The sequence below is a fragment of the Dipteris shenzhenensis genome, chromosome 7, assembly GCF_047967505.1.
Source record: "Dipteris shenzhenensis isolate YYH24624 ecotype China chromosome 7, Dip_SZ_1.0, whole genome shotgun sequence".
Classification (NCBI taxonomy): domain Eukaryota; kingdom Viridiplantae; phylum Streptophyta; class Polypodiopsida; order Gleicheniales; family Dipteridaceae; genus Dipteris; species Dipteris shenzhenensis.
In genome coordinates, this window is record NC_141602.1 from 43505064 (window position 1) to 43524646 (window position 19583).

Sequence of the window (19583 nt, forward strand, 5' to 3'; positions counted from 1 at the left end):
CTAATATTTGCAACTTCGGAGAATAGCACACGGGATACACGAATCGAGCTTCTTTGCCAATCTTACGAGCTGAAAGGGACCAAGATATGGATAGCCGAAGAACTCATATGAGCTCAACTGATCCCAAAGTCAACGGAATTCGCCATGGTCAAGGCTGCTAGGAAGGATGGAAAATGAGCAATGTATCATGACGGCGTGGTCCTCATCAAGGCATTTAAACTGATGTAGGGCCTTTTATTGTGTTACTTTTCTTCTTATACCCCTAAAAAAGACTTCTATTAAGTATGAACAAAACCCGCGAGAGCAAGCTCAACGCGGAAATACATCATGCAGTGCATGAGAAAAAAAAACTCTCCTTAAAAAGAGCTAGAAAACAACCAAGGTTGAGGCTGAAAGTGCCATCTCAACCCTGTAGAAGTCTCAAAGAAGAAGGGGAAGCCCCTCCATTCTCTAAGAACGTAGCCCTCCTAGCAAAGCCTGCCCGATAGGACCTTTTCTGCACACCGTGGGAGCTGCCTTGTGCCCTCCCCGAATGGATGTATTAGCTGGTTTTTTATTGTCCCCATATAAATATAATTGCCTGTGTTTTACTGTCCCGACCTATTGGTCTCTTGTGGACATTAATAGACTCTCTACTAGTCTTCACGATGACACGACTTACACGAGGGAATGGTGCCCTAGCCCGATTAGAGAGACAGTGTTTCCAAGCGCATTTCCAAGATCCACGGAAGAAGAGCTCGCTTTTTGCCAGTCGTGAGACCGACTGCCATGTATGCAGCACCTTTTTGGGAGAGTGACCTTTCAGCTACTGACTGGAAGGGATTTGGGAGGCTACAGGTGATCATGGGATCTAGGATGACTCGGAGTAAGCCTTTAGTTCCCCATCAAATCATACAGGCATAGTTTGCCATGACACCTCTCCAAGTGGACGCCCTGTCACCAAGCTGTAAATATCCTTGCCACAGGTTTCTTTCCATCTCTCAAAGCCTCGTATATTTGCAGTGCATAGGATATATCAGCCTCGGGAGCAATTAGGAGCTATTCGCGTGACCAAGTGCAAAGAAGACCCCAGAAGACCTTACCCATGGACATGGGATTAGAACTAGGCTAGAAATTAGACAAGTGGCAACTTGCCAAAAGAATGAGTCATGAGCTCTTGTAAAGCAATTCACGTTTTGAATTTCTGTAACTCAGCTCTACGCTGAACTATGTACTCAGATTCTCTCTTCATGAATAAAAACCTTCGGGGGGGTCCAGCACGACAATTGTCTTGCGCCCTGGTGTGTTTGTAGAGAGAGAGAAAGAGAGAGAGAGCATGAGAGAGTGTTTGCAGTAAATTTTCTACGAGAGAAAAAGCTCGTTCACCAGCGTATTTCACGCCATCGTCTAGACCGTGGCTTTTTTCCACAGAGTTTGGGCCCTACCGCAGTGGAGATTACCGAGACTGGCACTGGAGTCATCCCGACGACTGGCAGAGAGAGGCTTTGATATAGCATGGTATGAGCGGGTGTCCACATGGTTTGATAGCCACGGTATCCAGATGGATAGGCTCCCCCCCTTTATGCGCATTCTCTTGGAGACCTTCCTGTGGCCAAGTTAAAAGTCTTTTACTACTATTTTCAATTTTGAGTAGTAGCTGTCTTGTTTTTCCCCCCCCAAAAGAAGTGACGTCCATTAAGTATGAACAAAACCCTTAATAGCAAGCTCAAAGCGGAGATACATCATGCAATGCGCGAGAAAAAGCTGCTCATAAACAGGTGGAAAACAACCGAGGTAGAGACTCCATGTAGTGAGAGGTACCAAGTGGTCTGCCATGCTCATTAAGTATGCTTTCGTTCCACATGACAGGTTGCCTGGCAATCTCCACGAGAGAAGGGGGGAACTCTCTAAGGAGTACTCCTAAAGCTGGCCTAAGCCTTCAAGATAGCAGCCATAAGAGGGGTGGACTGAAGTAAAAATCCATCTAGTACTCTCCATCCAATCTCCTCCCGAAGTAGGTGTCCAAGACTGTATGTTGCGAATAAAGAAGTCTTTCCATGGCTCTTGCCCAGGTATAAGTCCCCTCACCATCATCTTGCAAAGGAAAGCCCTGCACTGTAAATCTAGATCTATGATATTGAGAACCCTTTCCTGTGTGGGGACAATCAAGGTCTCCCAAGACACCCTACCTACAACCTCTGCCATGCCATCAAGTCCACTCCATAAAAAGTTCCTGACAGGTCTCTTGAGCTGAGTGATACAATCCCTGGAACGGCACCAGCAAGAGCATACAAACCATGAGATGGCCAAAAAAATCTGGTTGACCATCACAAATCTAGAGGCAAGGTCAAGCTTGACCGAACTCCAAAGAGAGCAAATTGTTGTGCTGGAGAGATACCCATACTGACTTGGCATCGCAAAGCCCTGACTCGAACACCCGTCTAAATCCAAGTAAAGCCAATGTCATTTCCCTAATACGGGGTGTCCTCGTCACTAATCCAAAAGCCACTAGATTTTATGCCAATTGAAATGTGCCCCCACATCAATATAGAATACATCCAAGCCTATCCTGAAAGAAGTGAGTGCGTGTGGCATGGCATTTAAAAAAACAGCAGTGACATCTGCCAACTCTTGTCTAAAAGCTCTCCATCTCATTTGAGGGAAAATCTCAACCCAAAAATATCAGCTTGAGATCTAATGTACATGCTCATAGCTTCTCCAAGGAGAAAAGAAGCTAGAGCGCATCACTGGTGGACTGATCTAGAAATCTGAAACCTCTCTCCCCTGACTCCAATAAGAACCTAGCTGTGGGCTGACCTGTACAAGGAGGAGACCCCTTTGACCCAAGTATTTGTGAATCCAAAGCGAAGAAGGGTGCCCTCCAAAAAGCCCCAATCTACCCTGTCATAAGCTTTCTCAAACTCCAAGAGTAGAATGGGGAGCCTCTAGCCACTTTGCATAGCCCACTCAAAAGCTTCCCAAAATGAGAAGATATTGTCAAAGATACTTCTATCTAATCCCAAAAAGCAATGAAAAAAGAGGGAGTAAGTCCATCTGAACCTGGACATTTGCCCTGTAAAAGGCAGTAAGAGCAGCAGTCCTGAACTCTACGTTGGTGGAAGGTGCATCAAGTGAGACTCTCATATCTTGTTTCACCAACACAGGTATACACTGCCAAATAGCATCCCTAGCATCATCTCTGGCCTGTGTGTCAGAATCTGCTGTGAGAAGGAGGCTTAAAAATCTGTATCAATATGCATGACGGCATCAGGATCTGTCTATAGAACCCCATTTGAGTCAATAAGCTGTCAAAAAGTGCTTATTGACTCTACCCCCGATCGAAAAGTCCATAAGCTAAGTCAGTAAGTCCAAAATGACTCTCGAGCATGAAAGGCATATTCTACTCTCTGATCTAACAATATCTGTTGATGAGCACACAAGGCGCTCCTGAATCCAAGCATCCGTAAGCCGTTTCTACTCTTCCCTCTGAAGGACTGCCGACCGTTGGCAAATACCAACCTCTCGCCTGAGAATCTCACATCTCCTGGCACGAGTAACTGTGCGATAAAAGTCGCTAATATCACTGAGGGCTGCAGCCACATGTGACGGGGACAGCTGTCCACTCTGTATGTGAGAGACCCAAATCTGCAAAACGGCCTCCGTGAGGCCCTCCTCTGCATAAAAGGCATCTGGAATCCTGATACTGGTAGAGTGACCTCTCGAACGAGGCTCCAAAACCATCAAAACAACCGGAAAATGGTTTGAAGCACACACCCCAGTGCTAATGCATACCGACCCACCTCTATCCAGAGCCCAATCATCAACATAGAATCTATCAATCCGTGCATGGGCATCTAAACCCTCCTATTCGACCATGAAAACATGAGTGACTGTGACTGAGTATGAAAAGCATCATCATACCAAACATCTCTTCCACTGAACAAAAACAAGAAGGCATCCCAAGCTGCTCTCCTATCTGTATGGCCTTCCTGGGCGAAATGTAGACCGTAATGTACGGCTAGGTGGCATCCTTTTTGTACGGCTGGCTGACCATGTGTACGAACTGATGGTAAGCAGTGACCTGCCCTGTGTGTACAGTCAGCTTGGGTGAAAGGTAATCCAGAGAGTACAACGAAAAGGAGGCCTAGTTGTATGGCTAGAGGACAAGCTGCTTATACGGCTGGTTCAGCTTGGTACGGCCCTTGTACAACTAAGAGAGGTAGCAACATGAGGTAGGAGGGAGGGAGGGAGGGAGGTAGAAGAAGGAGATGAAGGGAAGAGCAGGATGGTATAGGGGGCTTGCACGATGGGGAGCTACCAATCCACCTAAAGTGCATTCAACTGTCTCATTTTGGGACAGCTACGAATGTATATTCTTTCTAATGAATACTGCCTCTTACAAAAAATGTGTGTGTGTGTGTGTGTGTGTGTGTGTGAGAGAGAGAGAGAGAGAGAGTGCAAAAGTGTGTGTGTGTGGAACGGGTAGGGAGAGAGGAGCTGAGGAGCACGATCGTGCCATCTCTGCGAGCTTGTCACAGTCCGCCGGCGCCTTCCAGTCACCGTCGTGACTTTCCGGCGCCCTCCAGTCACCGTCGTGACTTTTGTACGGTTACCCGTACAGGTCGTACGGCTGTTCCGTACAGGTCCTAGCCTGCTTCAGCTGTTCCGTACAGGCCCGCATCTGCTGCTGCTCTTCCGTACCTTTTGTACAATCTCCTAGGTGTGTGTGCGTTGCATGCGTTGTGTAAGTGTGATCTCAATGAGGTGTACGTCAATTTGTGTTTTGTCCTTGCAAGGCAACCTGCGTAGCCCCGTCCGTACATCTGTACGGTCGCCGTACAGCGTCCGTACGTCTTCGTCTTTCAGTACACTAGTCCGTCGTCTGTACAGGCCAATCTTCCCGTACCACGTCCGTACCACCGTACAGTCAGGCTTTTCTCTATGCAGCCCGTATATACCTCCGTACAGCTCAGCATCGTCCGTACAATCTGGTACTTCCTGCCGTACAGGTTTGGGGCTTTTTGCTCTGGTGTCTTCCCTAACAGTCCTGTGCCAAAATCTTACCTTTCCTTCTGCTATCTCCTCACAAGCTATACTCTTCTTCTCCTCTCTTGTGGGCTCCCTGTGGATCTCTCTTTGGGACTGGTTTTTTTGGCTTCCACTACCCTTTTACAGGTGCTTCATTTCTGAGCTCCCTTTCTTACAAAGTCATGGCAGAATATTCATATGAAAAAACGTTTCAAAAGGAGCGCTCGGTTCCCTGCAAGAAGCAAAAGCAGGTTGAGGGTCAGCATGACCCGATACATGATACTCTTGAGGCTCAACTGGTATATGATGTAATGCATGAAGGCTTTGCAGATACAAGGAAAGAGTGGAAAGACTCGGTTCCTTCAGTTGGCCTCATTGTTGAGGTCGATGAAATTGTGGATCCAATCAGAGAATATGCCAAGAATGCAGTCATATTATTTTTTCCAGGCCGGATGCCACCTGCTGCAAAGATAGGCAACTGGCTGACACGCACATTGGCTGGCTCTTTTATTCGTAAAGTACACTATGCAGCCAGGGGCTTTTTTGAGGTTATCATGGTGGATGAGATCCACAGACAAATGCTTTTGGAACATTCACCTCTTTTTTTTGGGCAGCAAATGGTGCATGTTTTGCCATGGTCTCCCACAAGGGATTTTCAGGCTTTAATCCGACACAGATGCATGGTTTGGGTTGAAGTTGTTGACTTCCCACAATGTATGGCCTCACTTCTGCCTAAAATTGCAGCATCTTTAGGTAAAGTGGTCTGCCCACCACGGCCAAATGGCAACTCAAACAGATTTTGCATTCTCTGGGATACTGATAATCCCACACCGGACTCTTATTCAGTCACGGTGAATAATGTGAACATGGGAAGTGCTTTTTATAAACTCAAATGGGGTTTATTTGCAGGGGCCTGTTTTGAGTGCAAAAATTTTGGACACATGGCTTCACAATGTCCAATGAATCAACATAAAATGCCTCGTGCCACTTTGCCAGTTCACATGCCTACCAAAGATGCTCCTGCTCCAGTTGCCAACAAAAATAAAAGCAGTAGACAGCCTTCTGGGAGTCACGATAAAGGCAAAGCTCCAGTGGCTCCCAATGGGAATCTCACTTCACATTCACCTCCTGCTATTCAATCCTCGACCAAAGGACAGCAACCTTCAACTGATGGCTGGCAAAGTCCAAGAAAAGTTATTTCTGCTCAAAGAATTCCACCCCCCCGCACTTGGAATGGTGCATCTTCTAGCGGAAATACCCCAGAGATAAATACAGGAATTAGGATTACATGGGCTGCAGTAACAGCCAGCAGAACACTCTTCCCTGAAGAAGAGGTTGCTGCTTTGCTGTCTACTTCTCAGGCAGCTACTTCTTCTCAGGGGCGAGGCCTCGACCCTGAGATAGAAATGCAAGGCTGATCTCATAAATTTTGCTGCTGTACATAGTTGTTACATTACTATAAATACCTGTATATATGACTGCTCACATCAAATGTTTTACACTCAATGTCCAGGGCATGTGTGACACTAGGAAATGGAAATCTGTGTCGCTGTACATCAACAGATTTCAGCCTGACATAGTGGCATTACAAGAACACAACCAACATATTTATGCAGGCAAGACAAGACACTACTGTGGATATGATATTTTCTATGCTGGGGAGCACTCTTTCTCAGGGGTTGTCCTTCTAATCAAACATGAGCTTCAACCAATCATTGCTTTAAATGACAACAAAGGCAGATGGCTTGTCCTCCAATGCATTATTAGAGGTGAGGTGTTTGAATTTGCTTCAGTTTATGCACCTCAATCCTCTAGAGAAAGAACTGCAATTTGGGATGCCATGCAACAATATCCATGGAGATATCATGCCTACATATGTGGGGATTTCAATAATGCTCCACAACAGGGAGACAACACCTCCAGACATGACCATATGTTATCTCCTGAAAGGCATGCATGGTCTCAACTACTTTTGCATCTGGATCTTGTTGACCTTTGGAAGGAATTGCAGCCTTTGTCACCGGGCTACACTTTTCAATATAATGCTCTTTCCGCTTATCAGGCACGTCTGGATCGATGGTATAGTGTCGCTCCCCAACAAAATGGGGATTTTACATGCAAAATGAGGATTGACTATGCCTTTGTGCATTTAAACCATGCACCATTATGGTTGCGGTTATCTTTTCATAATGTGCCAGATGATAGATTGCCACACAGGCGACATCTAATCATAAACAATAGTTATTTGCAACATGCTGATTTCAAGGCAATGGTTACTGAAGCAGCTCATTGTCTTTCCTCTAGCAGCCATATTCACGTTGATGGTGCCTGGAATTCTTTTATTTCTAAAATGCAAGTTGTGATTAGAGCTTATGGCAAGTCTTACATGAAGACTCTGAGGGAAACCATTGCTCAGGCCAAATCCACTTGTCAAGACCTCACAGAACTCAGTCATCATCGTTCGTTGTCCATGCATGAGCAAACAACACTATGCCAGGCCAAACATTGTCTTAAACTAAATGATCGCAGGAAACTGGCAAAATGGGAGACTAGAGCAAGACAAAGAGCCTTTACAGATAAAGGCTGCTCTTCCAAAGAATTTTTCAAAAGTTTACATCAGAGGAGAATCAAAACAGAAATTTGCGGAGTGCTTATGCCTGATGGATCATGGACTACTTCACGGTCACAGCTTGCTTCTGTTTGTGTGCATCATTTCTCTCAGCAATTTGGCTCTACAGCTCCTCCCTCGCAACAGATTTTGCTTGTACGAAATTTACTGTTGCAACATGTTTCTCCTATCATTCCTATCATTTCCCCTACTCAAGCTTTGGAATTGGAGGAACCCTTTACCAAGAGGGAACTGTCATGTGGTAGATGGAAATCCCCAGGATGGGATGGTTTAACAGTCGAGTTTTTTCTAGAATATTGGCCTATTTTGAAGCATTCATTGCTATATATGGTGAATGCTGCGTGGCAAAATCAGAAAATGCCGGACACATGGAAGAGAGGTCTTGTTAAACTCCTTCCCAAAAAACAAATTTGTGAGTCTTTGGCAGACTGGAGACGTATCACTCTTATGCCCGTAATCTACAAAGTCACTACCAAAATGATTGTTGATCGGCTAAAGGGGTTTTTACATGATGGGTTGCATCCTGCTCAATATGGCTTTGTCCCGCGTAGGCATATCACAGATAACATTGCTAATGCCTACATTGGAATTGAATATGCCAAATACACACAGCAGGATGTTTTGTTATTGCAAGTTGATATTGCCAAAGCCTTTGATACTGTTCAGTGGGATTTTATTTCATCGACTATGCAGGCATTGGGTTTTGGCACAAAAATGCAGTCATCACTTGGCTATATCAAGATAGTGAAGCTGCCTGCATACTTTCAGGAGATATTTCTCCATGATGCACTCTCGCTTGTTCTGTCAGGCAAGGATGTCCCCTGAGTGCTTTACTTTTTGCCATAGCCACTCATCCACTGCTTCAATATCTGGATCACCTCTTGGACACTGACAAGTTGCACGGTTTGGAGATTCTTGGCAGTCATAGCATGATTGCTCAGGCATATGCTGATGATTCATTCTTTACTCCAAAAAATACTCGGGCTGATCTGTCCATGATTATGCATGCTCTTTCCACATATGGATTGGCTGCTGGCCTTCGGGTAAATTTTCAAAAATCAAAATTGTTTCCGTTACATGCACAGGAATGGCACAACCTTCTGTGGCCTGGGGGAAATTGTCCCCGCTTCTCAATTCATTCGACATCCCTCTAGGCTGGGGACTCACCCGTTCACAACAAACTGATTGGGTGCTAGTAAAGTTAAGGGCAAAACTTGAATATTGGAAGCTTGCAACTTGAATATTACATGTTCGTTTGCGAATTACACAATCCATTTTGATAGCATACATACAATTTTATCTGCCTCTCACTATGTTCACTAAGACAAATCTGGTTTCATTTATGTCAGCTATCATGGAAATTTTCTGGCGTTCAAAACATGGCAAGAAAAGTCTCAGATTACTCTCTATGCATCGTCTCTGTTCTCCAAAGATGCACGGGGTCTGAACATTCTCAATATTCAAATGCATTTACTTGCTCACAGAGGGAAAATGATGATACAGTTTATGCAAGGAGATTAGCCTTGGGCTTTCATGATCCGCTCTCTCTTATTAAATCTTCATACATCTGCCTTTGGGAATTGGCAGCCTACTCAGTGGGATTTTTTATTTGGCTCTATCCAAGGCAAGATCAGAGGATGCCCTTTTGTCTCTCGTCTGCTTCTTGATTGGAAACACATTCTATCCCACTTGGAATGGCATGGCAGGGACTCTCTCTCGGGCAACTCTTTGAGGGTAGAGAATATTTTTTGGTCTAAAGTATTCCACCCTCCTTTGGCCATACAAGAACCCCAACGTTCTTATTTTCTCTCCTTCAAAGGCATTTCATCTGTGGCGGATGTACTTCAGGATGATGGCACAATTTTATCTTTTTCTATGGCTGCTCGCAAATATGGCTTGGGAGCTCATTATCGTCCTTTATGGCATAAAATTTCAGCAATGCTCCAACCATACTTGCCGGTACCTCATTTGGAACTTCAGAATCGGCTTGAGGATTGGATTTTACGCCCGTCCTTTGAAGCTCTCACATATCACAGTGTCATCACTGTATAAAGTGTTATTACCTCCACCTTGGATTTCCCATAGAGCAAATACTGTTTGGCATATGGATCGTCCAATGAAGTGGTGGAGAAAAAGGCTGCGTCTCCTTTGGCATTACAAAGTCCCTCTTCGACAACAGCTTTTCCTATGGCGAGTTCTCCTTGGCATTTTTCCATCCGGACAGTTACTCACACACAGACATATTGGTTCAGCTTTTTGTCACAGATGCCAGCACTCTACTGAATCAGTGCTTCACATTTTTTGGTTCTGTCCAAATACTTCTGATCTCATTGCTCTCATCAGACAGAGGCTTCGACAGCGATTTCCTACTGTTACTTTTGGCAGATTTTTTTGGTTGTTTGGTTTTCATCCACAGAGACAGGGTTTTGATTTATTTTTTGTATGGGTGCGCTATTGGACCCTATGGACTTTATGGATGGACAGAAATCATAGAGTCTTTGGTGATCCAATATTTTCATCCTTTCTTTTTTTCAAATGCTCTCTGCAACAATCATTCTACGATTGTCTTCAGACTCGTTTGATTGATCAGGATGTGTATACAGCTTATACTGAGATCTTTAGTTGAGTAGTAGCTACTTCGTTCTTGAAGTAACTATGAATGTAATTATTTTACAGCAATAAAAGATTTCTTCCCACAAAAAAAAGTGTGTGTGTGTGTGTGAGAGAGAGAGAGAGAGAGTATGTGTGTCACATGTACCCCTGCACTTGGGTGCAAGGTGACACCTGGCTGCATCGACAATTGCTAGTAGATCCCTAATCTAGGTGATTTTGTCATATGCCGTGACCCCATTGTGAGCCCTAGTCCAGGGACAGTTAGGCACAAGCAGTCTCTCAAGCCTTAGATCAGTCCATGTTCACTAGTACCCACTAGAGAACTCAGTAGGATAGTGTTTCCATCTAAGGTTTTAGTTAGGTCTAGGTCTCAGCCTAGCCGGCTAGCCCGTCAGCTGGTTGGCTGGCTGGTTGGGGCCTAAGTCCTCAGCCCAATGGGCCGACTAGGAGGGTAGAGGCAGCCTCTAAACAGGTGCGTTCCCCAGCTCCTTTACACTTGCCTAGAGCTGCCACATGGACGCCTTTTGGGGCTCCTACTTCGGCTGCTCCTGCCCCTTTCCATAGGCCAGCCCCCTTGGGGGCCCTTCCGGGCTCCTACTCTTAAACCTTATTGCGAGGTGTATGCATATGCACCACAGAGAGGAAGAGAAAGAGAGTTTAGGTTTAGAGAAATGACAACACCAGATTGGGTCCTTGTACCCACCAAGGGCCCCCTTGCCCAAATAGGGAAGAATTTGCTTTATACTTGGAGAACCTGTAAATACAAAATACTCCTCAAGAGAGCACAGAATGCAACTCTGAGGATGACCTCGAACACTAAAAGCTGACCCACGAATGCCTAAGAAACAGACCAGCCACAACCAAGGCCCAATGCTGTCCATACGGTCAATGTAGGCCACTGTGGAAGGCTATTGAAGAGGCTTGTCCTGTCCACTGGCATACAACAAAGCTGGGTGAGTGAGAGGTGTGAAGGGAGGACGGAAAACTGAGGGATATGGAGCTTGAGAAAACTGTGTGAAAGCTGAGAGAGAGAGCTGAGAAAGAGATATGGAAGAGCTGAAAACTGAAAAGAAAAATTGTTGTAATAGAACCCCAAACCTCTACTCTAAGCCCGGGCTATGGTGCAGCATACACTCCTTCCTAGCATCGCAATTGGAGCTGCTAAGATATGCTGCTGAACTGCGAGTTCTAGAAGGCTAGAGGCTGCACCAGGGCTGTAGAGGAAGGCTTAAAACTGAGGGAATGGGATGCTAAATGAGGAGGCAAGGGTCCCCTTTTATAGCGGCTGTAGCGGCCTGGTTTGGGCCGAGAAGGTCTCGCTTTGATTACATGATCATTAACCATTGCATGTTACAGAGAGAAGATACAATAATGTATGCTACCTATACATATAGTAATTGTGTGTGTGCGCGCACGTGCGCATGCATGCATGTGCAAATGTGTAAATCACCACAATCGATCAATCCAACAATGTGAGTCCTACAGTTTTCTCAAAAGTTCTTTAAATTCACCCCAGCTAGACGTTTACCTCCTCCATTTCTCCTAGGAAACAATTGCATCCTTCATATCTAACGAGGGCTGTCTTGCACACTTTTTGGCTATATTCAAGAACATGCCTCCTTGCATTCCACATGTATACCACTCACCACCCTCATAAACTGTCTATTCAACCTCCATGTGTACACATACATCGAGGTTATTCTCAATGTCACTCCTCTTGTGCTGCCTTTGATTGCATGCTCAAGAATTGTTTTTTGTTACTTCTTCATTTCGTTACACTTGATATTTGCTATGAAATAAAGCTTTACTTATAATAAAATCCAATCAAACTTCAATGCCAAGAACCCTTGTGCTATGAAATAAAGCTTACTTTTAATAAAATCCAATCAAACATCAATTCAAGGTAAGCCTTGTGCAAACATCCTTGCTCTTTGTCATACTTGAAAAAAAGACACCATGCCTACGCAATTATGCTCGCATTATAACATCCTACATCAATTTTTAAAAAGCATACTCCTCCAATCTTTTACGGCACTGTTAATCACCCCTTACATTGCTAGATGGGATCACTTTTACCCTGGGCTTGAGGTCCTTACATCATTTCATAAACTTTAACACCATTAAGAACCATTGAATGGCAGCATCTGTGCATCTTTCTTGTTAGCTGCAAGCTACTCCTCCACTCTTTTACGGTAATGTCAATCACCCCACACTACTTGATGGAATTAGTTGTACCCTAGTTTGACATCCTTACATCATTTCTTAGATTTTAACATTAAGCACCATCCAAGGAACCATTGAATGGCAGCATCTGTGCATCGTTTCTCGTCTCGCTGCTAGCTTAAAGAATATAAAGGGAGGTGCAAATTCGTTGAGGTGAATGATTGATGCTGATCTCTATCTCAGAAAATAATGCTCTACTTGAGAGAACAATTTTATCAAAAGATCCATTAGTGGTGTATCATGGCCATAGCTAGGTTCAGAGATCAAAACAATAGAGGTAGGGAATGTCTGATAAAAGACACTCAGATTTGGATATTAGAAGAGCTCACTTCAAATCACAGTTTCAACAAAGTGCCTGACTTGGGTTCGAATGTGATGATGAATCGAACTGCCGCCAAGTAAAAATGGATTATGGGAGATCTACGAGATGGCAGTAAAGTTCAAACAAAATGTTGACTTCAAACATGTAAACAGCCTCCACTCGTATTTGCAGTGTAGCTTCTTTAGTTGCCATTTTGGATGCTTGCACGTTACCCGACTAGTTACTCATTAGGCTAAGGTGTCATAGAGCGCAGCCTAAACGAGATCTGTTGTCACATGATAATATATTTTTTGCATTCATCGAGTCCATAACTTTGATAACTATTGTATTGATCAAACCCATAGCTTTGATTACCCTTTAATGACTTATTTGAATTTCCATTTGTGACATGTCAATTCCTTAACCTGCCTCTCCTTCTTAAAATTGTCACCCCGAATATCGCCTGTCCATGGATCTGCATTTGTTGAGACTCCTTCAAATTGACTCCAAAGTGGAGTTAGATATATGCCCTATAAGGGGATTAGTCCTGGCACGTATTACAGGAGAAACAACATTTCTGCAAACGCTTAACGTCAATTGGCATCGAATGGCCAACCACCATCTGTTCATCTGTTAGATGCGAAAGCTCTCTGTCACCAACTTTGAAACTGTTCTGTAATGATCCTTTCCACCCTTAGTCAATTCTTACAACGAGACGATAATGCGATACCTTGTCTGAGTGTCCTGCAGAGGCTTGAAGTGCTTCTCTCTGCACGTTCCCGATCGCAATAATGTTCCGATAGAGCACCAATACTTACAAGCTTGGCATTTATATTTAAGCAAGAGGACATGTTATCACACAACTGTGTCGATTAAATACTTGTCTCGCTGAATACGAAGCTTTAAAAGCGAATAAACCGTTCTCTCCAAATAGGCACCAAGTGTACATACAACCGCGGTTAGAGAGGTCTACGTCGCGTTATTCCTTATTAATGCAACATCCTGAAGACACAAATTGCGAATAAGAAGAGATGAAATATGTATTCTGCATTATCTGGGATTGACTTTGCACGAGCTAAAATTGAACCGAACGCAACCATCGACGCAAAAAAGTGAACGTAAACCAGATCGTCTTCCTGGGTAATCGTTGGAAGAGAAATGGCTGCATTAAGCTGATTCTTGTTTCCAAAAGAAAGGCATACGACCAGAGACAAAGCCAACCAAAGCCGGTCCTGAAACTATTCAGACAAGGCAAAATACTGGAGAAAGTCCGACAACGCGGTAAGGGAGCAAGCGCGACAATTAGAAGGATCTTGAGAGGTCGAAAATGCAGAGAAATGAAACCTGACCTCGGTCCTTGGAGGGAGAGACAAGGCCGTTAGGAGCGGGAGCTTTATCGCGGAAGGCGACGAGGGCCATGACGGAGGGCAGAGGGGAAGGGCGAGGCACCATGAAAGGGGAAACTGGTGAAGAAGGACAAGTTAGGGCAAAGGAATAACCAGGTTGAAGGGCATCTCCATAGCCTATATATATAATCTATAAGGCGATGCGAAGATGAAAGAGACAGAGACTGTGAATGAATGAATGAAAGAGCGCGTACTCAATCATAACGATCTTCGCCACCTTTACAACAACACTTCCTTGATATCCCAAACGCACCCATGCAAACCACCTTCCCCTCTTCCACCACGGTTACTTTCTCTCACCACCATTGGATTATCCTCTCCCAAACGATTTCCCACTTGCACATTAAACTCACTTGCATTTGTTTCATATATGGTTGTGTTGCACACGGTGGATTGCACATCGGAAATAGGCCCTACATAGGGTGGAACTCCAAGGACGTTGAATCTCGATGCTTCTCTCTCTCTCTCTCTCTCCTTCAATCATGTTGCAAGAGATACACGGCTGTTAGGCACATCTACTTTTTTAGTACGCACATTGTAATTGGCCTTGTACCTCATTGGATGAGCTAGCCTATTTCCCCCTAGTAATAAAGCTATATCTTTTCTCACCAAAAAAAAAAACATTTTGCAAATTGGGAGTGTCCCTCAAACCAATAAAGCCACTACCACTATGTAAGCCAAGAAAATGATGAGAGCTTTACGATAATGGAAAATCACTAGTAGCGTTTAATATATGGTTACTATTGTCTAATTGTACATTTTGGACCCTTCAAACATTTAGATCTCAAGCCAAAAAATGAAACAAATACCAATCTATTCAATGGCTTTTGGGTTGCATTTAGGATTACACCTTCATTTGTACCACCATACTAGAGTAGCTTGCTAATTTCTTTCTACTTCTTAATTGGTTGCAACAATATGGTCTAGAAGCCATTGTGGATGATAGCCAAGGGATGAGGGACTAGAAAGTGTTTGAGGCTACAAGACTTCTGACTATGGAGAAGCATGGACACAACCATCTCTAGAAAGGGTAAGAAGCCAATGGAGGAGCATATTACCCAAGAGAAATTAATTGTGACATGTCATTGAGACAATATAGCTCATGGCAGTGATTCATCATCACAAGTAGACTCTATTAGGGAGGAATTAAAGAGTATGATGGGCCTTGTGCCGACTTCACTAGATGCATCCCTGCCACCTACCCAGCAATATAGTACTCCTTAATCCTCCTTGCATCCTTACTCAAGTCCTACCCCCATCCTACCTCTGTGATGAGGTTAGAGAGGAACTTACATATTCATATTGTGATTGGTATTGCTACTAGAGGCATTGTTTCTAACAATTTCTTTCTCATGTCTTTAAACAACAGATTCATTTTGGTAGATGCTACAATTGATGGATGTCTACATGCCAATGCCCACACTAAGTGGAAGTAAATATACTTTTTTCTAAATGTTTTGTTTAGATTTGAGATATAATATGATGATTATTGTAAGTTTCTCATTTGATTTAAATTTTGGGTTGCATTTAGGATTACACCTTCATTTGTACCACCATACTAGACTAGCTTGCTAATTTCTTTTCTACTTCTTAATTGGTTGCAACATGGTCTAGAAGCCATTATGGATGATAGCCAAGGGAGGGACTAAGAAGTGTTTCAGGCTACAAGACTTCTAACTATTGAGAAGCATGGACACAACCATCTTTAGAAAGGGTAAGAAGCCCATGGAGGAGCCTATTACCCAAGAGAAATTGATTATGACATGTCATTGAGACTTTATAGCTCATGGCAGTGATTCATATCCACAAGCAGACTCTACTAGGGCGCCATTAAAGAGTATGATGGCCCTTGTTGGCTTCAGTAGATGCATCCCTGCCACGTACCTAGCAATGTAGTACTCCTTATCCTCCTTGCATCCTTCCTCAAATTCTACCTCCATAATGAGAATAGAGGAGAACATACATATTCATACTGTGATTGGTATTGCAACTGGAGTCATTGTTACTAACAATGTCTTTCTCATGTCAAGTTAAACAAACAACTCATTGGAAAATGCTACAATTGATGGATGTCTACATGTCAAATGCCCACACTAAGTGGATGTAACTATACTTTTTTCCAAATGTTTTGTTTAGATTTGAAAAATAATTTGATGATTATTGTAAATTGGTCATTTTATTTAAACTTTTTATAGGAAGCAACATGAAGAAAGCAGGTTTCAACCATACCTATCGCTCTTTGAGATCCTAGAGCTCCTAAAGTATAGGCAAGACAATAGCAAGTACATTTACTAACACTTTAATTTAACTTGCTGCATTTTGTATATTTTTTATGGAGAGAGAGAAAGAGAGATGATATGCTATTATATATATTGAAATCCATTAGAGAACCTTCAGGATCTATGAGACTAAAAATCACTATCAAATGAGATAGTGGTTTTTTTATGTGCCACATCCAGAAACTTGTAGCGATGTCTCATATCCTCCTTCAAATATGCTCTCAATCACTTAGCAAGTTGACTTAGAAGTGCTTATATGGGTCAACGTTTGCTTGGGTATAGCCAATTGCAGAACTATTTTTGGGTCATTTTGGGCTGCGAGGTGACACGCTCCTGGGTGAGATTTTAAATTTTGCACGGACCCGTGCTCTCATCGAAAATTTTCCCAACGTCACGATGTTGCACTAGCATAATAATGAGACACAATCTCTTTATTCTAAACACTGCAAAGTTCTATGCACGGCAGCTCTGCAGTATATCGTGCATCTTTGCATCCTTCGAGCAACGTAGTCTCTGGCCTAACCACCTGTCATCACGCAACCTTTTGTCGCAGTTTTGCCACCTGTCACTAGGGGTAGTGCGCCCATGCAGATCATGAAAATTTGAGGTTGTCTTGGAGAGACCACTGTGTTGGTTCTTAGCATAATAATGAGACGCAATCTATCATTCTGAACTCTGCCGCCATAGCATAGCTGACCACCTATCATCGCCCAACGTTTTGCAACAGCTTTGCCACCTGTCATTGGGTAGTGCGCCCATGCAGATTAGGAAAATACAAGGTTGGCTTGGAGTGACCACTGCGGTGGTTCTCGAAGTTATGGCTCCATTACCTATTTTTACGTATTATAGGAGATCTATGACGACCACCACTCTGGCAAACAAAAGGACATCTAGGATAACCACTGGATTTATATATTTGTGTACTAAGGAAAATGTATTTCCTTGTACAACCAAGGAAAATGCGATTGACGATATGGCCCTTGAGGGGTCCCCTTTAGGGGCAAGGGCCATATCAACATGCCATTTTTGTTTAGTGGCATCATGGATATTGTATAATGCATGTCGATATGGCCCTTGATACCTAGAGGGGACCCCTCAAGGGCCACATCGTCAATTGCATTTTCTAGAAGTTTAATTGTATTTTTCTAGATGTATCTCCATGCAACCATAGAGATGGATTGTTGGAGCTATTTTAGCGCTATTTTGGTCCTAAACCAAGGAATTTGTAGGCCTACTTTACTGGTATTTTAGTCCTTGTTGCAGTAAATCCTAAATGAGGGCAAAATTATTCCAAGCCACCATGATGACTGGAGGCCCAGTGTTGCCATCCAGATAATCAACTACAATTCATCGAGTGAAAATTGAGCAAAAGAGATTACATCTACATCCAATAATAGGATATATAATATTTAACAATAGGCCAAGAAGACCACCCCTCCTAAAGAAATAGAAAAGGAGGGTGGAGAGAAGGAAGACCTACGATAGGTACCATCCCACTACAAGGCCTACACGATCGAGGATCGCACGATCTTATACCAACATGTCAAGAGATCTCAAGAAGATGGGTACTCCCAAGGATATGACGGTCCAACCTTGGTCAAGAAGGTAAACCTGGCTCCGGAAGAGCAGGACCCCAACCTGTATTCATCACCGATGATCTCTCCCCCAATGAGGAGAACACTCTAATAGCTCTCCTACGAGAATACAAAGACTATATGGCTTGGAAATACACCGATATGAAAGGGGTGCCGCCCACTGAAGTTGTGTAGCACACGATACCCATGCTGGACAATGCCATGCCAGTACATCAACGTCCCTACCCTATGAATCCCAAATACGCACTCATAGTGAGGGAGGAAATCCAAAAACTCATAAATGTGGGATTCATCTATGAGATCGAGCATACTGACTAGGTGTCACCCATCGTGATAATCTTGAAGAAGAATGGAAAGATTCGAGTATGTGTGGACTTGAAAAAAGTTAACGCCATCACTAGGTGTGACCACTACCCCTTGCCATTCATGGAACATTTCCTGGAAAGGGTAGCCGAAAAGGAAGCTTGTAGCTTCCTAGACGGATTCTCTAGATATAACCAAGTGTCCATCGCCCCACAGAATCGAAACAAAACAGCCTTTGCAACTGAGTGGGGCGTGTATGCGGCTAGAATAATGATATTTGGGTTGATTAATGTGCCTGCCACCTTCCAACAAACGATGATCACTGTCTTCAAGGAGTACTTGAGAGACTTCGTGGAAGTCTTCTTGGATGACATATGCGTGAGCTCGACGTAGGATGATCACTTGATATACCTAAGACTCGTCCTAGAAAAGTGTTGGTTGTACCACATATCCCTGAACCCCCTTAAGTGCCAATTTTGGGTTAAGGATGGTGTGATTCTTGGCCACATAGTGTCCTGGAATGGAATCTCCACGAACCATAACAAAATAACACTCATTTTGGAACTACCACCCCTACCAACGCCAAGGGAGTACAGCTATTTTCAAGTGGACGCTAATCCTCTTGGAGTTTGATTTCACAATCGTTGTGCATAAAGGGAAGACCCATGTCTTAGCTAACCACCTATCGAGGATCCCAAATGGCGAAGCCTCAATGGGAGTCGAAGATGACCTCCTTGATGCTTCCCTCTTTCTTATCGACATCATACCGAGATCAGGCCGCCGATATCGGTCGCTACCTGGCCAATGGCTTACCCCTAGGCCAAGCTCTTAAGAAAGACAGAGCCCACAAACTCATTAAGGACGCAACACCATATCAGCTAATTGCAAGCTAACTATACCGCATGGGCAAAGATGGCATCATGCGTAGATGTGTGTGCAAGCACGAATACATCGAGGTGCTCGAAGAAGCCCACTCTAGAATTTCGGGAGGGCATTTGTCTGCTGCTGATGTTGCAGCACGCAAGGGGCTCTAGGTTGGCCTTTGGTGGCCGACTCTCTTCAGAGACGCAATCGACTTTATCAAGTAGTACAACCTCGACCAACGTGTGCAAATCCCACATAAGGTGCCCCTTAATCGAAATATTAACCGATCAGCCCTTTGAGAAATGGGGCATAGATTTTATTGGACCTATAAGCCCGGTGGCCAAAGGAACCAAGGCCAAATAC

General features: G+C 43.8%; 1 protein-coding gene across 4 annotated transcripts in view; it reads right to left on the reverse strand.

Moving 5' to 3' along the window:
• Positions 1–14312, reverse strand: part of LOC147900382 (kinesin-like protein FLA10) — a 211085-nt gene extending 196773 nt beyond the window's left edge. For all 4 annotated transcript variants that reach the window (XR_015541331.1, XR_015541330.1, XR_015541329.1 and 1 more), the window contains exon 1: positions 14123–14312. Coding sequence is in view for 1 of the 4 variants with exons in the window: in XM_087377302.1 (XP_087233428.1) it covers positions 14123–14225 (103 nt within the window). In the remaining 3 variants the exon portion in view is untranslated. The remainder of the gene's footprint in view (positions 1–14122) is intronic.
• Between the last annotated feature and the right edge of the window lie 5271 nt (positions 14313–19583).